The sequence below is a fragment of the Carassius auratus genome, chromosome 19 (assembly GCF_003368295.1).
Source record: "Carassius auratus strain Wakin chromosome 19, ASM336829v1, whole genome shotgun sequence".
NCBI classification, from domain to species: Eukaryota; Metazoa; Chordata; class Actinopteri; order Cypriniformes; family Cyprinidae; genus Carassius; species Carassius auratus.
The window spans coordinates 7,669,559-7,684,687 of NC_039261.1; the positions used below are offsets into that span (position 1 = coordinate 7,669,559).

Consider the following 15,129-nt stretch of genomic DNA (forward strand, 5'->3'; position numbering starts at 1 on the left):
AACTGTACAGATCAACTAATATTCTGCCTTTTACAATAAACGTGATGCATCAGAATGAAGAGCAATCAGGCTGTGAAATCAGTGAGGTTACAAGTAGTGTGCTCCAGCATGCTGTAAATGAAAAGAGGAACGTGAAAAGGAAAGAGGAGGGACAGAGTCCTCAGTAGCCAGCTGTCCTAGCTGGTAATTACCAACCATTTTCTCAGAGGGGTGCATTAACTACAATAAGTCAGAGTTGGCTTCATGGCTGCAAGTGGTCTTGACTCAAATACCAAGCAATGGAATTCAACAACCATGCACAAATAACCTTGCATTGCACAAAAACACCTCGGGCTCCAAATAAGCTTCTCATTCCATGCATATTTGCTTTAGGTCTTGTCTGTTAGGGGCCAACATGAGAAGGTTATTCAGTGTTTTTTGTTATCTCTGAAGCAACAAACCTCTTCAAATGGTGCTGTGCTTTTCGGATTTTCCCCATTACATCAAAAGTCTAACAATCTCACCTTTCATTGTTAGGATACACATTAAAATGAAAAGTGTTCGTATGTTTCCCCATGACACAAGTACAGTTCAAAAGTTTAAGGTTAGCAATTTTATTTATGTTTTTTAAAATACAGCAAAACTGTTATATTTTTCTGCCACTTTTAATCAATATATCATCCTTGCTGAATGAAATGATTATTTTCTTTAAAAAGAAATACTATTACTGATACAATCTTTTGAACCATTGTGTAAGGTCTACTAGTACCTACGTCGTACCTTAATTATAATTTCATAACTAATCATAGCATCGTAACTATTTTAATCATAATAGTTCTTCAGTTAGATTTAAATGTTGTCAATTTCACTCTAGCACTGAAATTTAAGGTGAACAACCACATCACGACCTGTAGAGGCTAATGCCCAACCATTCCCAGGTTCCTACCTGATGAGGCATGTCATGGCATGGCGTGAGGCGTAGTGCAGGGGTGTGTTGTGTTGATAGGGCTCCCCATAAGACGTGTTGGGCTCCAGAGCCTCTTTAAATTGGGGGTTGCTCTCATAAAGCTGGCAAGCCAGGACTTCGTCTCCACTGATAAGTGCTTTACGAAACTTGGTGGCGGTATTCCCCATGGCAGGAAGGTAGTGGGAGCCGCAGAGCGGCCCACATTAAGTTTTCAGCACTCAGCCAGCATGAGAGTGGATGGGCTGCATACCGCAAGTCCTGTAAACACATCAACACGATCACATGAAACTGTCTGGAATCTGTAATTCACTGTGTTACATCACGGAATGTAAAATCAATGCACCATATTGCATTCTCGATTTAAAAATTTGACACTAGAAAATCAGGTTTTGCTCCTAATGTGATATAAAACCTCTACGCCCATCACTACTCCATTACCTTCACCTCAAAAATAGTGTTAGGCTTACATCTGAAGTGTGAAATTACCACAAGCATTTTCAAACGGAAATGCAAAATATCTTGCACAAAACTAAGACAGATAAAATTCATCAATAATCTTTCTGGACTCTGAACCTAATCTATAAAGTCTGAACATTTCTTGACAGGTGACACAGTTGATCAATGGAATCGACTGTTGGGTTAGCACTTGTTTTGATATTGCCTAAGTGTTTACACATTTCTGTGAAATCAACCAACAGATGGCTTAATTGGGACCATTGAAACTTAGGATCATATGAAAGTCTTGGAGCATTTTTTATAAATGTAACTTTTGAGATTTAGAAAGCTGTGTCATGTGCGAGACATGTGCGAGCTGTGTCATGTGCAAAAGATGCCAAGCATGATTGCGATGGTCAAACACATCCATCTAACGTATGCTGACATAGAAGAACAGTGGGAAAGCAATACAAACATGCTCTGTGCTCTGCTTTGTAACAGATTAAACAGTAAATAATTATACAGTTCAGATTTGAATATATAACTCATAAAGCAGTTACTGTGCTATTGCGCTATTAAATAAACAAGCTACTATCCAACTCGCATTAGCATCTTATGGAAATCCCTAACGTAACAAAACCAGTCTGATTCACAAAATGCTCATTTGCATATGACCACATTGTGCAAATAACAATCTTGCACAGGTGTCCTTATCTGATCTCATAGTTACCCCTTTTTTTTCTAAACATTCACATCAGATAAAACGGCTGTGTCTGAGTACACTAAAAAAGAAACCTTTTTAAAAGGTTACATGACCAGAGGGATCTATAACGTTTCATCAGCAAAACAAATAAAGTATGCACGCTCTAATAAATCTGCTTGAGAGGGCTGTGGGAGAGTCGAGGGCGGCAGCAGGTGCACTGATGGGTCATGAGTGAGTGGGAGCCGGGCGTTCGACCCGCTTTTTTAGGTCATTCTGTCTGCTCTGTTGTTCTTTTCCACGTCATTTCACATCTCTCTCGCATTCAACAAAAATGTCTGTGGAGTTACATCAGAAACCAAGCACATTTTAGAACTCAGAGGGATCATTATAAACACACTTTGGGCTTGTGGTCGAACGGCTCATTTTCAGGTGGGACGTCTGAGAATGCAGAACAGATGAATTAAGAGCAGCACTTGGCAGACACACAAAGAGAGGGAAACGTTTCTGCTCCACAAGCTTCCCCCACACTACAGCTCAATCATTAAACATACTGTGTGTCCATTAACTCCATTTGCATTTATTTTACAGGCAGTGGGCTACTTTCAAACAATACAGGCCTTTTTCAAACAATACTGCCGTTTTCACTTTTAACAATGTCTGAAACTCCAGGCTAATTAATTGCTATGGCAGACAAGAACAGCATGCAGTAACCTGACATTTAAAGTTACAGAACCAAACCTTTACTATTATTTTTGGAAGACAAAATGAGACCTGTAAAGGACTGATGGTCTCAGAGAATATTCACCTTCACTGCACAGTTATGCTTTATATCAGGCGGCTTTAACTACTATGTATATACTGATTATAATATACATACAAGTTGGTTCATGGTTATTACATTTAAAGGACTCTAATTAAATTAACATTTGTAGTTACACTTAACTTCACCCCTAACTGTAATCCCAAAACTGAAACCCTAAATCTTAACCCAACCATTACTCCTAAAAGCAATACATACCTCAGACTTGTGGGTATTTTCCAGAACAACGAGACCAAATCCATACTCTAGTAGTGTGTATATAATATTAGTAGATAGTAGCTAAGTGTGTGACCCACTGCATGTTTAACAAAAGCAAATGGTGACATGGCTAAAATGCTGCTAAACATCTCCTTTTGTGTTCTTCGTAAGAGATAAAGTCATGCGGGTTTGCAACAGCATGAGGGCGAGCAAACGATGACACAATGTTCTCTTTGAGTGAGCTACTCCTTTAACAATGAACAAAAAGTCAACATGGTGACAAGCTAAACACATAAAGCCCATTACATAGGTTGTTTACAGACTGCTTAATGGTTTCAGAAAGAAAGCGGTTGCTTATAATATTCAAACAGTCACAAAAGATTGAGTTTTTCAAGGATGTGTTGACAGCTAATTAGCATCATCAGTTGATCAAAACAGATCTATGACTGAGAGAGCCCTTGCATTAAAACCATCTACCAACAAAGGCTTGTTTGATAAAGCAGAGCTTCAATTTATCCTAAGATGGTCAAGCGGAGATTTCGACAGCGAGACGTGTTGACATGAGCGATAAACACACAAACATTGACACACGTACCTTATCACTGATTTGGACGTATCCATTAAGCCTTGGCACATCAAAATTACCAGAACACGCGGCTTGTCAAAAGCTTATATCAGCATTGTTATCGGACGGCAGACCGTCTATCATGTCAGAGATTATGTAAAAAGAAATGATATAGAACTGTATAATCAAAGGGGTGGTGCTCGTGCCTGTGTTTGCTGGTCATGCTCTCATTTCATAGGACAATAATCTGCGTCTGCTTCGCGGTGTTAACGGCAGATGAAGAAACGAGTCTAAGAGCCACTCACTGCCACCTACCGAGAAGTGTGAAGCACAGAATTATATTATCTTATATCAAGCATATGTCTATGATATCAAGGTCCACTCAGATTCTTGCACATTTGAAAACGTCATGAGTATATTATAATATATATAATATAATATTACATGAGTCATATCAGTAGCGTTATAAATAATTTAATTGCATACAATTTTTTTAAATCAACAATTATGCAAAATCATCTGCTATTATCTGCAAAATACAAACCTGAAATACATAAATAACTTAAAAATAATAAATGAAAATAAATAATTTATTATGTATTATTTGTCTTTCATTGCTTTGTGTATTTAATATATTGCATTTATTAATATCTCTTTTCTTCAGTATTTTATTTATTTGTAACTATTTTAGTGTATATTTTTAATGCATAATATTATTAGTAAACCATTTAAATTTTATGTGGTAGGTGTATGTGTATATGTTGTTCACTTGAAACCCAGTCTGCATTTTTATTTACATCTCACAAGCATTACATCCTTTACACTCTGTGTAAAATACATTAATAACTTTAGATTATTCAAGTACAAAGAACATTTTGATCTGTTCAAAAAAAGCAATAAATGGAATAATATCGACTCCGTCATTTAAATTTCAGTTTATTGCGCGATTAGTAGATTCTGAAGAAATATGAGCTGAATCAATCTGGGTATTTTAATATTTAGAGAGATTGTACTGAATCGATGTTAATCATTTGTCAAAAAGGCCGTTTTATATGCCTATTCATTTTCTGCATTAAAACTGTTACACCCTTTGGTCTATTTGCTTGCCTCCTGTTAGAAAAACAAAAAGAGGGACAGGGTGTGCTAGACCTTGATGCTGGGAATTTCTTGTTCAATTGAAGTTCTTAAATGGAACCATCTGCATCACATGAAAATGAATAAGCATTGTCAATAAAATGCAGGACTGCTTTGCTGTGATTTGCATCATTTATTTCACATACAGGTGTTTCGGTAAAGTTTCTGAAGAACCAATTGTCCCTCAGTACACTTCAAACAAAAAGACAACGACAAAAGAACATGACAGATTTTTTTAAACGAGCACAAATGACAAAACAAAAACGAACAACATAATACAACTCAGGTGGACATTAACTTAGAAGTTCACTGTTAAACCCAAAGATATTGCCAGTTTCTGCTGACCGACTTGTGCCTGACATGCCCATGATTCATACACCAAACATTCAAGCCACGGGGCATATAGGACACCTATCTGAAGCCAAGAAATTATTCTAACTAATAATAAGGAATAATGCCAATTATAAAACAGGGGATCATGAGAGTTAAGAAAACATGGAATTCAAATGACCTCAGTAAGATTAAAATAACACTGAAATAATATACCGAAGAACATCTATTTAAGATTAAAAAAGCAACATTCACTACTCTGCAAACAACTTGTTTAGATATCATCACACAGAAACCTTTTGAATCCATTTTCAAATGTTTACAAGCAAACTGTGAGAGAAATGACTATAGCAAACCATGTTCGCAAACTCATCTTTCCATTTTAATAGCTAATCAAGATTACTTCTTTAATATCAGCAGGCTTAATCAACTACGCTGCTGCGTAACTGTGACCTTCCTTCTTTTATTATTAGGTCATGTCAGTAAACAATACTTTTATGCATTAATATGGAACCTGAACTGTATATACATTTGCAATCTGAGACCCCAGAACACTAGAATGTGATTGGGCATGTGAGTGAGGGACGAGGTGGTTACGAGGTGGACAGGGAATTAGGAAGGATTGAGGAAGCTATTTAAAGCAACTGGAAAATATTATTGGCCGTCTGGAGTGATTCACTCTGGTTATATTTAGTAAGTGATGTCAAGAGCTTAGTATCGCTGATTGTTATACAATAAAATACTCAAATCTAAAGCTGGTTATGTGTCTTTATTCTAACATGTTTATTTTAAATAAGTTTATTATATATTGTGTTATTTTAAAAAAAATACACAGTTTCATCATTTTGGATATAGATTCAAAGGATTGTTGCCGGATTTCACTCTGGCACAAATTAAATAATGTTTTCTCATTCTGTGAATTGTTTTAGAAGAACAAAGCATATTGGAAAATTTGAAGGATTCATTTGCGCAGTTTATTTGAGCCATTTTTGCTTGCCTTTCTCATATTTCTAGTAAAAAAACAAAAGATAATTGAGCACAAGTATGATGTGCAGCCCCACCACAGGCATGCACCGTGGGACAGCATGCAGAGCCACTCCAGACGGCACCGGGCTCTCACTAACTTCCTCCACCACCACAGATTTGCAGCATCTGAACTCTCCCAAGTTCTGTTACAGAGCTTTCAATCAAAATGTTACCTTTACCACCTTGCTTATTGAGAGAAAGAGACAGAAGAGTAGAGGAGAGAGATAGTGGATAATGGTTCGAGATGTAACATGTTCAGGAATGTATAATAAAAGTTAATGAGTCTCCCTTAGAGAAAAGGCAAAAAAGAATTGCATGGAATAGTACTGTATGTACGGATGCCACTTTTAATATCACCTTTTTAATGAATGTCCACTGATGTATGAAATTACAAAGAAAGGTGTGAGATGACATGGTATGCATGTGTTGCATGTTCACAGTATGTACTGTACTGAATGTGCATGCTCATGTGTGTCATGTCACGCTGTAGGGGATCATGGCTGTTTCCTGTGGGAGAATGGCAGGTCGGAGGTGAGAGGTCAGTGTCTAAGGGTCACAGTGAGCTAGAATGAGGTCAGACTCGGGGCAACTGCTTTTCAATGAATTCCTTCACAGCAGACATCTCCTGAAAAGCCAATCAGAGAGTGGTATGGGTGTTAGTAGTAGCATGAAAGAATAATACAGTTTTACTGTAACCACTGTACTGAAGCTAAAATAATATTTTGCATGATTTCAGTTCAGAACTCATCCCGTTATTAGTTTACATGAAGTGTCCTATGGAAGCTTGCTTCTAACTAAATCTAGACAGTTCTTTGCAATATTTACATTACACTTTTAGGGAATTCTTTTTTTTTTTTCTTGAGCACCTAATCAGCTTATTAGAAAAATGTGACACTAAATACTGGAGTAACAGCTGCTAAATGATCAGCTTTGCCAACACAGGAACAAATTTCATTTTAAAATACATATAAACAGAAAATAGTTATTTTAAATTGTACTAATATTTCACAATATTACTGTTTTTTGATCAAATAAATGCAGCCCAAAAAGAAGTTAAAAAGTAGTGTAGTAATACAGTAGGAATGAAAAAAAACTGCCAATCAAAATATAGGTAGGTCTAAAAGAATTCTGGTTTTGTTGATGTTTTTTTGTGTGTGTTGGGGGGTAAACATGGTAAAACATGTTAAATTTAGGCTTCTGTGAGGATAACGGATGAGTCTCACCTGAGGACAGGAGCTATGCACGAGACCCGGGTAGGTGCGGAAGGTGACCTTCTGTGGAGAAACGATGTTCTTGAGCTTCTCTGCCGTCAAGGCCCCAAACTGCACCGGGATCATGGGATCCATCTCGCCATGACACTGCAGAATGGGAGTGTCCTTGTTTGCACTCCCACTTGCAGCCTAATGGATACAAAAAAGCAGATCCATATTGACTGACATACCGATTTACATAAACACATATTTACCCTCGCAAAAACTCACTGCTGACATTTTGTACCTGTGGGAAAGTCTTGTGAAGTGGAAGCCAACAACTAAGTCCAACTACGGCCGCTAGTTTCTGCTGAGAGGTCAGAGCGGTGTAGAGAGAGAGAGCTCCACCCTGAAGAATACAGGCAACAAAAGAGGAAGTGAAAAGCACCTGCCACGTCAGCCATTTGAGTGATAGTACAAACTTTCAGGATGGATTACTTACCTGAGAGAAGCCACCAAGAATGATACGACTGGATGGGATACCATTCTTTATCTCGTGATCAATGATGGCCTTTACTATTGAAGAAAAAGAGTGGTCAACACTTAGTGCCACATAATCAAATTTCCACATACAACAATATTCTCTGGTAAGAAGTGTCTCATGAACGTGACATGTTTCTTCATGAGGTTTCACAATTGATGACACAGTCTAGAGCTAATTTTTGGAGGCTTGTTAGTGATGTGGAAAGCTGTACTCAGGAAGCTGTCCCAATGTGCATGTTTGTACAAAAACACATTTTGCTCACTGTTCTCTGCTGCTTTCTTAATCCCTGCTTCATCCTCCGGTGATCCTGGGCTTAAGCCCATCAGATCAAACCTGAAAAGAAAAACATTATACAAGAATTAAGGGAGAAATCCAATGGTCCAGTAGTGAAAATGCCTTTATTTAGCATTTTATTAATAAAATTTTCCTATATTATATTATATCAAAAGGACAACACATATACATATATATATATATATATATATATAAATCTTTACTGTCACTTGTAATCAATAATGCATCTTTAGTTTTCATTTCATTCAAAAATCTTTCTGACTGAACAGTAGTGTATATTTTATTAAAATATTTGTTATAAATTAATAACTATAACAATTTGAGTAACATGACAAATTAAAATTAATTTCTAAATGTTTTGTTTGTCCCTCTTTGCTTTGACCACAGGTATGTAACATATGACCATGTGTACAAAGAGCCACATACATTTTCTTTGTTTTACATTTTTCAAAAACTTAGGCATTTATTTATTTTCTGGTTTAAATTACCACCGCACTTTTATTTTTAACATACTATATTTTAATATTATCTAAAGCAGAGGAAACTTACCATGAAGGCATAGTCATCTTCATGTTGAGTGTTACAGGGATTCGGGGTCTAGAGTCAAAGTATGATGGGCTTATGGTCAATAAATTACAAAGTAAATCAAGTGATACTAACATTTTTGTACTGCATAACAATCAACACATCAAAAAACTATTTCCCAGGTTTTGACTTACGCGTGCGGGCAGATGTATTTGATGTATGGCAGTCGAATAGATGTCATGGCATCAGCCCAGCCGTGTCTGTAATAAGTAACACCACAGGGTTATTTCTACACCAGGCCAGGGGGTATTAAAAGATCCTGCAACAGGCAAGTAATAAACAGAACGTACCCTGTGTCGCCCAAGCCATGAAGGAAGATCACCTGTGAAGTTTACAGAATATGATGTGAAACTTATCTCTGCACAGCCAAAAAGAGGCCAGATTTCCTGTCTGATGCTGACTTTGTGGTTATTTTATATAAAGTTACTATCTCAATAGCAATCTTCAGCTTTTTTATAAATCGATTTGCCCTTTTCTTCCAAAAGAGATGGCAGCAGGCAGCCTTTTTGAGGATTTGGACTGTAAATGTGAATCTGAGGAACCGTATAGGTTGTATGTTGACTATTAAAAGAATGAACTTTGTCATCATTTAGTCACCCTCATGTCGTTCCAAACCTAAAAGACTTAAGTTAATCTTTGAGAGACAAATTAAGACCTTTTTAATAAAACCTGAGAGGTATATCTCTGTTTTAAAGACTAGGTAACCAAAACTTAGAAGATCTAAGAAAGTCATAGGCATAGTAAAATAAATCCATATGAATAAAACTGTTTAAGCCAAGTCTTGTGAAGAGACATGATTGCTTGATATGATGATCAGATCTAACATATTCACACATAAACACACATATATAATGCACATTACACATTATAAACACAGATTTCTGTGCATGTCTTGTCACCAGAACAAACCTTATAGCTTTTCTTGCAAAATGCAGCAAGTGTGAGCTTCCAATATGATATACACTTCATTTGAGATGCCTTTATGATCTAAATCTTCAAATCTCTTCTTCTGAATCTATTGGTTACCTGGTCTTTCAATAGAGGGACAGAAACCTCTCAGATTTTTATTAAATCTATCTTACTTTGTGTTTTGAAAATGAACCAAAGTTTTATTTACTCACAACAAAAGGTGTAGTTAAATTACTTTTCATGATTAGGTGAACTATTTAAGAAAACTTAAAATAACTGATTTGGTTTATTTGGAGGCTGGCCTGTGCAATGCTGATGAATAAACTGGACAAGATTAGCATTAGTTAATGATTTGACTGGTCTCTCACCACAGCCGTTTCCTTCTCCGTCCCAGGCACGGTCACGGCTTCAGAGAGCAGAGGTACAGACATGTTGTTGCCACACATACAATGTGAGGAGTGCTTTTAGGAAAATACAGAGACAAAATGTTCAAATTTAACCAGTACAACATGTTTATTCAAAATAAAAAGGCCCAGGCAATAAGTGTTGGATACGAACCAGACGATTTTAGAAAGAAACGGTCAGCAGGCTGCAGAATGATTAACAAAAGTTGGTTTAATTACCAGTGTTTCTTACTAAAGTCATGTCAACCACCAATTCATGCCCATCTAAAGCTAAAAGTGCTCTATTGCACCTGTAGAGCATCTAGATGTGAAAAAGAAAGAGCACTTTGGAAGGTAATGTAAAAATGACAGGGTGATTTAACCTACTGGATAAGCGCTGACGCTTATGTTAATCATACAGACAGAGGTTGATTTTCTGCTGGTGGCTGTGCGGATCACAAGTTTGTACTTGCAGACATCTGCTTAATAGGAGTTCTCAGAAAATTGTTTCTAATGCTGCCCAAAATCAAAACCACGGGTCCTGTTTTCCTGGAATCACATGACAGTCCTAAGACATTGAATCTTGACAGCTACATGAGGAAAAACACTCCAGTTTAATGATTTCATTGGTCTTTGAGTGGCCTGGGGGACGGAACAGAGTTTAAGCCTGAAGTGTTTCAACACTTCAATGAACTCCATGTGCCAGACTGGTTTTATGGGTCAGTCTGCTTTTAGTACTGCACATGTTATCAAATACTTCCATCAAATCATCTGCATTCTCCAATGAATACTAGAAAAATACACTTTTTTTTAAAGAAAGTGCATGGTCTCCATATGCATTTGATTACACCATGATTTATATACATTAATAAATGACAGTATTGATAATCTCTAATGCGCCAGTGCGATAATCGTCCTCACGAATTCTGCTATGAATACCACGATCATATTCAAAAAAAGAATGGGAAGAAAGGGATGGGCAGAAAAAAAAAAAACAAGAGAAATGGGCGAAGCTTAACTAATTTTTTTTAACCCGGCGGAATCAAGGACAGGGTTCATGTATAAATAAAGCCACCAGGTCGATTCAATAATACTCGAGCGACATTATCGCAGTTAGGCAGCTTAATCCTGTTTCGCCTGTATGATTGTCACAATGAATCCACAGCCTCGTCGATGGAGCTATCTGGCTCTCCGACACCCCCGCGAATAATCCCACAATTACGCTACTCAACAACAAGCTAGCGCCTATGTAGCTAGCGATAAAGCCAAGGTCAGGGAGTAGATACAAATTTAGGGTTCAACCAGGAAAAAAAACAGACATAAAACAGCGGCCCACTGTTACAAATGTATTGACTCACCGCTTGCTATCCCAGGTCACAACGGAACTTCCGCTCCTTCTGCCGGAGGGGCGGAGTCATGGCGCTGTGACGTCATCGTATTTGTTCAACCCTAGACTGTGGTTGAACCGCGTGAGCTTGATTCAATACTCTAAACATTTTTAGGTAGCAATCTGTAAATAATACATTATTTTGTTATCGTAAGTCTACAATGTAATGCAAAATTTTAATTTTCTGAATTGCGTATTTTGTACAATCACAAAAAAGTTTAAAAAGACTTTAGAAGATAATTTTTGTCACTTAATTTTTATTTATTCATTATTTTTTTTAATCTATGAAACACCTACCACAACAGACCGCATTTTATATATATATATATATATATATATATATATATATATATATATATATTAAAATTGTCTATTATTTAGCCCATCACACACCAACTACATGACTTTCTTTGACATCTGGGCCCATCTGAATCACACCTTTTAAGTCAAGAAAACCGTTAGTTATATAAAACATCTAAGCGTTTTCTGCAGTGGTTAATTGCATTACAGCAAAAAAAAAAAAAAAAGATTAAATAATTATGATACAGTGAAGAGCAATAGATTCTTAGCGATGGATGCTCAAAATGTTTGTCCGCTGCTCCTGTCACAATAGACGTTTAAATGTGAATATGAACTGAAACTGTAGAAGTGCAGCATTAACTAATAGCAGGATAATAGAAGTTGTTGTAAAATGTGTGATATGAAACGCCAAATGTAAAATTAACCAGGAAATGTTCTTTAAAGCTCCATTTTTACACAAACTACATGAATCTATCAGTGTTATACACTTGAGGACTCGATTGAATAACATTTTGTGATTTTTAATGCCAGATTTTTACCCAAGACATTGTAAAAATGAGAACATGAACAAAATTTGCACTAGATTGAATATTTTAGAGATGTTTTTTAAGGAATAGACTTTGTGCACAGCTCATCTGTTCTGTTTATTGAAGCATACACTTTTTATTTGACATAAGCATACATTAAGTAATTATTCTTATATAGCTTAAGTTTTATTGGCATATTAGCAGAATTGCAGATGAACAAACCCTGGTGAAGAAAACCCTGTTGAACACATCAAAGAACACATAGGCTCTCTTAATTCATCATCTGTTATCAAAACTCATGCACACTTTTGACTTTATAGTTTCACACAGCACACGTGAGATTTTCTCTCCTCCATTTGTCATGATATGAACTGTGTTTGGGGTGTAATAGTTTCCACTTTGTGATCTGCTGGGTTGGCTGCTGCTTCATAGTTACAGATTGTGACTTCATGCCTATAAGCCTGAAAGAAAGATAAAAAGACACTAGATGAAGGTGACTGCAAAAAACAAATGCTTCTGGATTTCTGTATCTCTTTTTCTCTCCGAAGCAAAACAAATATTAATAGAAACAACAACAACAGCAAAATATTGTCATAATGTGGTGCATCTTCCACCAGTTATGATAGAAGTGTTTTTGTTGTCATAGCAAAATATGTTTTATTCAATACTGACCTCGGTGTACTCTCCCCGCAGACCAATGTAATACACACGAGTGGATTCTGACCCAAAGTTTCGAGGGATGTGGATTGATAAGTGCTCCACATTGGAGAATCTCGCAATCCTACATAAAACATTTGAGCATGGTCAACATAGATTTATGTTTTATATCTCAGATTTGACCAACATACAGGATGTACTTTTTAATGTGCTTATGTTTAATATTTCAAATTGCTTACTTGGTTGGATACTCGAGCTCAGCAAGCGGATCCCTGTTTAGTCGAAATGCTTGCTCTGGCTCTCTGCTTGTATCGTCAAATGACATTTGAGGGATGTTCTTGTACCTGCTCAAAAAGTACCCAGCTGCACACTCATTCATGGACATTGTAACTGCATTATTGCTATGTGATGCTGCAGAAGATTTTATGATTTGTTTTATAAAACAAATATAATTCACAATCAAATTTTAGCAAGAGCATAGTTCACCCAAAAGTTAAGCTCTTCTCCAGGCCAACCAAAATGAAGGTGTGTTTGTTTCTCAGTTTTTGATCCGAGAGCTGAGAGTGAGATCTGATTCTGAGAGTTTTTGATCAAACAGCTGATAAAAAAAAAAAAAGAACTGTGGATTATTGTGATGATTTTATCAGCTGTTTGGACTCTCAAACTGATGGCACCCATTCACTGCAGAGGATCCACTGATGAGCAAATGATGCAATGCTAAATTTCTCCAAATTTGTTTAGATTAAGAAACAAACTCATCGACATCTTGGCTGAGAACTTATTAATTTTTTTTGTGTGAACAATTCCTTTAAAGCAAAATATATTAAATACATTAAATATATCCTTTATAAAATTATTTGCATAAATAATTTTGCTACTTCATTATATATATTTTTTAAATTTCAAACAAAATGTACAGCAATATACAAAACTATTTTAAATGTTTTAATATTTAGCCTTTTACACAAACTTTTCTTTAATAGTTTAGCAGTGGCACTGTTATCATTATTAAATCAAACTGCTTGGATACTCAAGTTCAGCAAATCGATTCCTGTTCCCAGTTGTAAAACTTATTCATTCATGTAACTGAATAACAGTTCATATTCCATTGCACCCATATGTGACACTGCAAATCTGTTTTATTTTTGTATTTTTTATTTATTTATTTTTTGCAGTGAGTGCAAACTCACAGTCTGATTTCAGCTGGGTGTGACTCATCATCTTCTCCAGAAATAATGATCCCTTTCAGCTTCACGCTACCTGTAAACCTGCAGGTTTAACCATATGCACCAACTGTATCCATTTCTGTCGGTAAACCACTTAGTATTTAGCCAAATTATATTAAATAGACGAGAATTAAGAACAGAAAAGAAACTGAAATGGATTCTTACGGTATATTGAACAGAAGCTCCTCGTCAGCATCGCTTTCGACAAACTGAAAATAAAACAGGAGACATAACGTTACATTAAAACAAACAGAACATCAATCTTACGACCGAGTTTATTTACCAGAATTTTCTATTAATTTTTTTAAAGACTTTTACTTAGAAGAGTTCTTATAAAGTAAAATAATCATACATGTATGCAATTAAGTTTAGTACGTAAGTAATCAGAGAAGTGTCTTAATTCGCAGTTTGACCGTATTCTACAGAATAATGTAACGTCTGTCACAGCTCCTGCAGACAAGCCAGGTGAACTGGTACCTTCGTCCTGTCAGTGCGTTGATCCCAAGGCTTGAACACCAGTTTACCGTCTCCGTCTCGGCTTTCGTTCAAACACTGAAGCTTCTCGATGTCAATGCGTTTGTACAGCTCGTATTCCACTCCTCGCTCGGCTGGCTCGTGATCGCATTCACAGCAGCCGTGACTGTGTCCGCCGCCGTGGCCGTGACCGTGTCCAGACATGGCGTGAACTTGCAGCTCGGGACCGAAAAAGTTCCGAAACACTTACAACTAAGCTTACTAGAGAGATACGTACAACCGCTCTAGTAGCGGATTCTGTGGCATATGCTAAAATCGTAGTTACATAGGTGGTAGAAGTGGAAAGTAGACCACGCAAATACAAAACGTGGAACTTGATTGGACCATAAAAAAACAAGAGAACCAATGTCGCGTTCTTGTGACGTATTAACGTCTCATTGGTCGCTTCACGTCATCGTAAATAAAGTGGAAATAAAAAAAGCTGTGCCTTTTAAGT

At 36.6% G+C, this 15,129-nt stretch overlaps 3 protein-coding genes across 6 annotated transcripts in view; all 3 read right to left on the reverse strand.

Moving 5' to 3' along the window:
• Positions 1–3,914, reverse strand: part of ankib1a (ankyrin repeat and IBR domain containing 1a) — a 32,174-nt gene extending 28,260 nt beyond the window's left edge. For both annotated transcript variants that reach the window (XM_026288614.1, XM_026288613.1), the window contains exons 1-2: positions 3,698–3,914; positions 926–1,204 (exon numbers count right to left, since the gene is read on the reverse strand). In XM_026288614.1, coding sequence (XP_026144399.1) covers positions 926–1,113 — 188 coding nt within the window. In that variant the 5' untranslated portion in view covers positions 1,114–1,204; positions 3,698–3,914. The remainder of the gene's footprint in view (positions 1–925; positions 1,205–3,697) is intronic.
• Positions 3,915–4,919: 1,005 nt separating this feature from the next.
• Positions 4,920–11,540, reverse strand: lypla2 (lysophospholipase 2). 2 transcript variants are annotated; one of them, XM_026288616.1, is made up of 11 exons: positions 11,421–11,479; positions 10,238–10,268; positions 10,048–10,140; positions 9,061–9,092; positions 8,905–8,970; positions 8,735–8,782; positions 8,154–8,224; positions 7,850–7,923; positions 7,655–7,756; positions 7,381–7,557; positions 4,920–6,782 (listed from the first exon to the last, which is right to left on the reverse strand). In XM_026288616.1, exons 3-11 carry the CDS (start codon positions 10,123–10,125, stop codon positions 6,732–6,734), a joined length of 699 nt encoding a protein of 232 aa, XP_026144401.1. In that variant the 5' UTR covers positions 10,126–10,140; positions 10,238–10,268; positions 11,421–11,479; the 3' UTR covers positions 4,920–6,731. The 2 variants fall into 2 exon arrangements, with proteins under 2 accessions (XP_026144401.1, XP_026144400.1); XM_026288615.1 differs by lacking the exon at positions 10,238–10,268 and having other exon boundaries at positions 11,421–11,540.
• Positions 11,541–12,374: 834 nt separating this feature from the next.
• Positions 12,375–15,060, reverse strand: pithd1 (PITH (C-terminal proteasome-interacting domain of thioredoxin-like) domain containing 1). Of its 2 annotated transcripts, XM_026288620.1 has the most exons (6): positions 14,637–15,057; positions 14,325–14,368; positions 14,124–14,201; positions 13,173–13,277; positions 12,949–13,057; positions 12,375–12,737 (listed from the first exon to the last, which is right to left on the reverse strand). In XM_026288620.1, exons 1-6 carry the CDS (start codon positions 14,835–14,837, stop codon positions 12,636–12,638), a joined length of 639 nt encoding a protein of 212 aa, XP_026144405.1. In that variant the 5' UTR covers positions 14,838–15,057; the 3' UTR covers positions 12,375–12,635. The 2 variants fall into 2 exon arrangements, with proteins under 2 accessions (XP_026144405.1, XP_026144406.1); XM_026288621.1 differs by lacking the exon at positions 14,124–14,201 and having other exon boundaries at positions 14,637–15,060.
• Between the last annotated feature and the right edge of the window lie 69 nt (positions 15,061–15,129).

Excerpts from the sequence above, each read along its gene's own strand:
- lypla2 (XM_026288615.1), bottom strand. The coding sequence starts at position 10,125 with ATGTGTGGCAACAACATGTCTGTACCTCTGCTCTCTGAAGCCGTGACC. Across the intron at positions 8,971-9,060 it reads CATGGCTTGGGCGACACAGG|ACACGGCTGGGCTGATGCCA; the intron begins GTACGTTCTGTT and ends TACTTATTACAG. Across the intron at positions 8,225-8,734 it reads AAGATGACTATGCCTTCATG|GTTTGATCTGATGGGCTTAA; the intron begins GTAAGTTTCCTC and ends TTTTCTTTTCAG.
- pithd1 (XM_026288620.1), bottom strand. The coding sequence starts at position 14,837 with ATGTCTGGACACGGTCACGGCCACGGCGGCGGACACAGTCACGGCTGC. Across the intron at positions 14,202-14,324 it reads GAGCTTCTGTTCAATATACC|GTTTACAGGTAGCGTGAAGC; the intron begins GTAAGAATCCAT and ends TTAAACCTGCAG. Across the intron at positions 13,058-13,172 it reads GAGCTCGAGTATCCAACCAA|GATTGCGAGATTCTCCAATG; the intron begins GTAAGCAATTTG and ends TGTTTTATGTAG.